The sequence below is a fragment of the Hakea prostrata genome, chromosome 4 (assembly GCF_041222555.1).
Source record: "Hakea prostrata isolate BN-2017 chromosome 4, UWA_Hpros_2, whole genome shotgun sequence".
NCBI classification, from domain to species: Eukaryota; Viridiplantae; Streptophyta; class Magnoliopsida; order Proteales; family Proteaceae; genus Hakea; species Hakea prostrata.
In genome coordinates, this window is record NC_142603.1 from 4,789,719 (window position 1) to 4,794,956 (window position 5,238).

At 37.8% G+C, this 5,238-nt stretch overlaps 1 protein-coding gene across 1 annotated transcript; it reads right to left on the reverse strand.

Moving 5' to 3' along the window:
* Positions 1-1,205: 1,205 nt before the first annotated feature.
* LOC149017261 (putative glutathione S-transferase) lies at positions 1,206-2,500 on the reverse strand. Its single transcript, XM_089154146.1, has 2 exons — positions 2,120-2,500; positions 1,206-1,973 (listed from the first exon to the last, which is right to left on the reverse strand). Exons 1-2 carry the CDS (start codon positions 2,432-2,434, stop codon positions 1,635-1,637), a joined length of 654 nt encoding a protein of 217 aa, XP_089010272.1. The 5' UTR covers positions 2,435-2,500; the 3' UTR covers positions 1,206-1,634.
* Positions 2,501-5,238: the final 2,738 nt, after the last annotated feature.

The window sequence follows — 5,238 nt, forward strand, 5'->3', positions numbered from 1 at the left end:
ACTATCAATCCATCTGAGCAATATGATTTTGGTTCCATTCCTTCACCTTCTACCAATCAGTCTGAGCAGTCTCAATTTTATTCCCCTGTTTTTCTTCTCATTAATGGTAATGCCTCTGGTGTTTGATCAGCTGTGGGACTTCTAACATTAGTAGAACTCTTGGAAGTTTGATCAGATGTGGAATTTTTAACAGAAGTAGAACTCTTGGAAGTTTAATTAGCTGTGGAATTTCTAATAGCAGTGGAATTCTTGGAAGCAATCCTAGCCGCATATACTTGAGATGAAGTAGCAGTTAGGATGTTGGTTGATTTTCCAGATATATCCTTAATAACTTTCATAATGGTAAGGTCCCCTAGCCTAAATACCCTGAGTGACTATGGACCCCAATAGTAGAACTGTGTTAGGTTAGCCCACATACAATGCAAAGAGGCGACAACCAACATCTCAATCGCCATGTTTGTACTAGGGCCCATGGATGAAGCAGTGGAGGTTCCACTAGAATTCGTGGATTATGAACACTCTCTGTCCTCCAATCACTATGAAGACTTTCAAAAACTTTGACTTTCCACTAGATGTCGAGTTGGGGAAGCTCTTGAAATTTTAGGGAAATTTTTTACCTTCAAGTAGTAGAATTTATTTATTTCTACCAAAACTAAAGGCTAGAATTTATTTATAAATTAGCTATCCACTACACCCAAGATCGTATTTCTGTTGGGTTGTTAATGCCTATGTCTGAGAAGAAAGAAGAAAATAGAAATGGGAATTATGAGGAGTGAAACGCCCTTTCTTGGCTCGACCTTGCTACTGTTCTGCACATTAATGGCCTAGCGAAGTATTTCAATTGTCCAATTCTGAAATTCGGTCGAAATCAGATCTTAATCGTTCGTTTTGATCAAGATATTCTGAAAGCAACAAATCTCGACTTAAATTTCTGAATCGGACAGTCAAGATTGCTTCGACTGGACCGTAGGACAGAAGTTTTTCCGCTGCTGGCTAGCTTTTAAAGATGATTTTCTACTCTGTAAACCCCTAACACCTCTACAAGCTTTTGCATTGAGATGTCCCACAATGCTTGGAATTTAAAACGTCTTTCAAGATTGATCTTTATATGTTCAATAATATTATACTAATTCCCATCTTAATAGGCACTAGCTTCAGATAGATTGTGTTTAACTCCTTTTCGGAAATCCAGATCATACTTGAAATGCCTGCTCAATCAAGTAGCAAGTGAGCACATTATCTTAAAATCTGGTAAATCCTTCGGTGCTCCTTGCTTTCAACTAGGGTTGTAAGTTTTAGGCTGGGAACCTGTAATGGAATCAGAACCGGCCTATGGTGACAATTCAAGTGCTTGACTCGGCTCTGTTTCAGCTGTCTCTCACTCACTCTTGCACTTTATCAATGAAGAACTGAGGTATACATTATACTATAGCATCCTTCACTGCTCAATCAGCTAGAAAGTACAAACAACTTGTCAAGCACTAATCTCTCATTGCAATCCATACAACAGAAAATTTTTAAAAAAGACAAACTTATACAAACAGAAAGGTGTCTTCTTTATTCAAGCAAAGCCATCGAAGTAAAAACTGAGAGATAGGCCCTTCAGACGATCTTTCCTCTTATGTTTTGCTCTACTAGTCAATTTCCAATTTCTTCCTCACTTGCACATAGAAGTGGTGTACCTCTTGTTGGTCAGCAACGGACTTGGACACACTCTCCTTCTCCAAGCACCTTTCACCCCAAGCAGTAAGCATTGGGCACTCATCTTCTATGCTTAAGTTCGCAAATGTGTTGAAGGAGTAAAAGAGAGAGTAGAAAGGGATGAGGCTCAAATCCATGTAGCCAAATTGCTCTCCCCCGAAGTAAGGCTTCTCTCCAAGTTCTCCTTCCAATAATTTCAAGCATTCTATCAACTCCTTTCCTGCTTCTTTCCCATCTTTTGTCATGATAATCCTCCACGCGCAGTCAAATACCTACAAGATCAAATTTTAATATTAGAGATGCACGGTTCAGTGATTTTCATATTCCCTTTTTGAAAGGCATTAAACTTAATATGCCCTGAGTGATGACATGAATGGTCAAAAAAATTGACAAGTGATAGGGAAATAGTAGCTCTAACCTTCTTGTCCACGAAATCAGCCCAAAACCTGGCTTGTGCTCTTTGGTAAGGATCCGAGGGCAGCAAAGGAGAAGTCTTGTTCCAAACTTCGTCAATGTATTGAACAATGACTCGAGATTCGCAGATGGGTTTCCCGTTATGGATCAAAACTGGGATCTTCTTATGAACAGGGTTCATCTTCAGAAGTAGAGGACTCTTGTCTTGCAAGCTCTGCTCCTTGCACTCGTACTCGATCCCTTTCTCGGCCAAGGCGATTTTCACCCTCACCCCAAAGGGGCTGGGCGAGGTATGCAACAGAGTTACCTCATCCACCATCTTTTAGTAATCAAATTCAAAAAAAATACAAGATTAGCAAATTAGAAAATACAGAGAGAGATGTGATTAGATGAGTTGAGACTTGAGAGTGCCAGTTTTTATAGGTGTTTCCTTCTTTTGATGATACCATTGGAGACTTGGATGAGGGGCAACGGCAACGTGCAACGAACCTCATTACTGACCTTACCCGCCTTCGTTGATTTATTTTGCTTTGACCAAAGGCGGCTTCTTTTGCTAGTTTCCCTTAATAGGAAATTGCCTGGTTGCTGCGGTGGTGGTGGTGACGGTTGCGGTGGCTGCTGCTTCTCCTCTATTAATTGTTTATAATTATCACGTAACACTTACCAATTTAGCTTGGAAAACTGACAACCATAATCCTTCAAATTCTCTTCCTCGCTTTCCGATTTAAAATAACTCATTTTGAATTGATGTGTCATTAGACATTTAGACTGCACTAAATTGAACAATATAAACAATTCAATCCGAATGAAAACGATAATAAAAAAAATTGAGCAATTCATTCAACACAAAGTTAGGAATAGGTGGATGAATATATTTTTTTTTTTTTTAAAGTATTGGTGAGATAAGTTTTTGAATTGATGTATGCTGTACATGAATAAAGAAATTGATGATTCGTAAGAACGACGTATTGATTTTTTTTGTCCAATGTGCAAAATAAGTTGGTCAAATTAAGAGAACAATTTGATGAATAGGATTCAATGTGATTTCAATATTAATCATCGTCTAGCCATTTATGCTCATCGTTTAATGGGACAATAGGTTGGTAAACAACCAAAGGAGTCTATGTACTTTTTTAGGCATCATCCTCAATTTACATTCCAGATTTTTGATTGGGTCAATAAGCATGAACTCCGGAGATTCTGTAGGGTCTTTTGATAATTCACAATAAGACCGAAAATAAGACCAAAACGTTTTGATGACAGAAGTGATAAACAAAGTTGGTATCTTCATTGGTGCGGAATCCATGAAGGGAACCCTCCTTGTTAGCCTTGGGGACGTTGTCACTTTATGCTTGCAACCAATAATGTTGGGGATAAACCTTGGGTTAATTGGATCTTAAATCAATCCAATATAAAAATAGAATGGGATTTAATGATTGAGTGGAATGATAACCATCTCATGCCTCATCCTTCCATTTGTAGTTGATCCACTAGCTTTCACGTTCTCAGTTTCTTGAATCTTCCATAGCTTCTTATTCTCTTGGAATCCTTCATTAAGCAAACCCAAGCGTGTGGTGGTAGACCCAAGATGTTTTTTATAACATAAAAATCTTATCACTCCCAAAATGGTAAGGTCAGCAGTATCCCCTGGTCTAAATATGCTAGAGTGAATATGTACCCTGGCAAATGATAGACCTATGTTAGTTAAGGCCATATACAATGCAAAGAGGCAACAATGCACATCTCAATTGCCATGTTTATACTTAGGCCCAAGGATGAAGCAGTGGAGGTTCCACCAGAATTCGTGGATTCTGAACACCCTTACCTCTATTCTCCGCAAGGAAGAAAATATTGGCAAAATATCGCTGAAACATAGCGATATTTTGTCGGTTTGCTATTCACTGAACCGAAAGACCTTTTGAAATTAGATTTACAAAAAAAATCTAGATATATCGTAGATTTTACAATTTCTCCCGAAATATTGCAATATTTTTTAAATCTACATCGTATGTGTTGAATTACTGTTCGAGTTCAATTTCAAAGGTGTGACGTCACGTGTGATGTGCATATCTTTATATGATTATATCGTGGCTTTTCGAGGGTGGGAAGGAGTTTTTATTACTATTAGTGGAACTCATTACTTCATTAGTTCTACTAGTTTCAGTTTTGATCTGTTCTCACCAAAATTATTAACACTTTTTGAAAACCCCAACGGCCTAACCTAGCTTTTCGTGTTCCGAATCTCCATTTCTAGTTTTAAATATAAAATTGTATTTTGATTCTAGATGACGGACTGACCTTACAAGTTACAGGCGAAATTTCATCTGATTTTTTTGCCAAAATTCGTTGTTTCTCCGATTTTGCTAGACGGCGAACGAAGTATTCCGAAAAATCGAACATTGATTCTCCAATCACCATGCTTTTGAAAACTTTAGGAACTTTTACCATTGGAGGTCAAGATGGGGAAGCTCTTGAAATTTTAGGAAACTTTTACCTTCTACTCCCAAGACAAATTTCTTTTGGTTATTAATGCTTATCTAGCTACGAAACCCAAGATCAAATTTCTGAACTCTGAGGAGTTAAACACCCTCTCTTATGTTTGGCCTTGCTTCTGTCATGCGCATTTATGATGGATCGAGGTATTTCAACCGTTTGATGCTGAAATTTCGGTGGAGATCAAATCCTGATTATTCATTTTGATCGAGATCTTTTGAAAACAAAGCGATCATTGACTCCACAATCCATAGATCCAGCCAAAATGCTATTCATGCACTACTCTTGACTCAGTTGGAATATCTCAACAAGCTAGCAGGTTCTTTTACTTTTTGACGGTTTTTTGCCAAGATCTTGAGCTCAAGGTAGGGACAGTAAACGCTCATGTTGCACAAACAGGGAGAAGTTTTCAGGAGATAACTCCCACCTTCTCACAAATATTTCAAAAAGATGAAATAGGGAAGCTCGAGCTAAAACATTCAAAGTTAACAAAAGCAACTAAAATTGCACAACCAAAGCACAAATATCGAACTCAAAAATGAAAATGCGTTAACAGAAGATAGTTGGTGATAAAGATAACTCGTAACTAAAAAATTCAGAAAATTCAAATTATCTAAATTCAAATGTGGC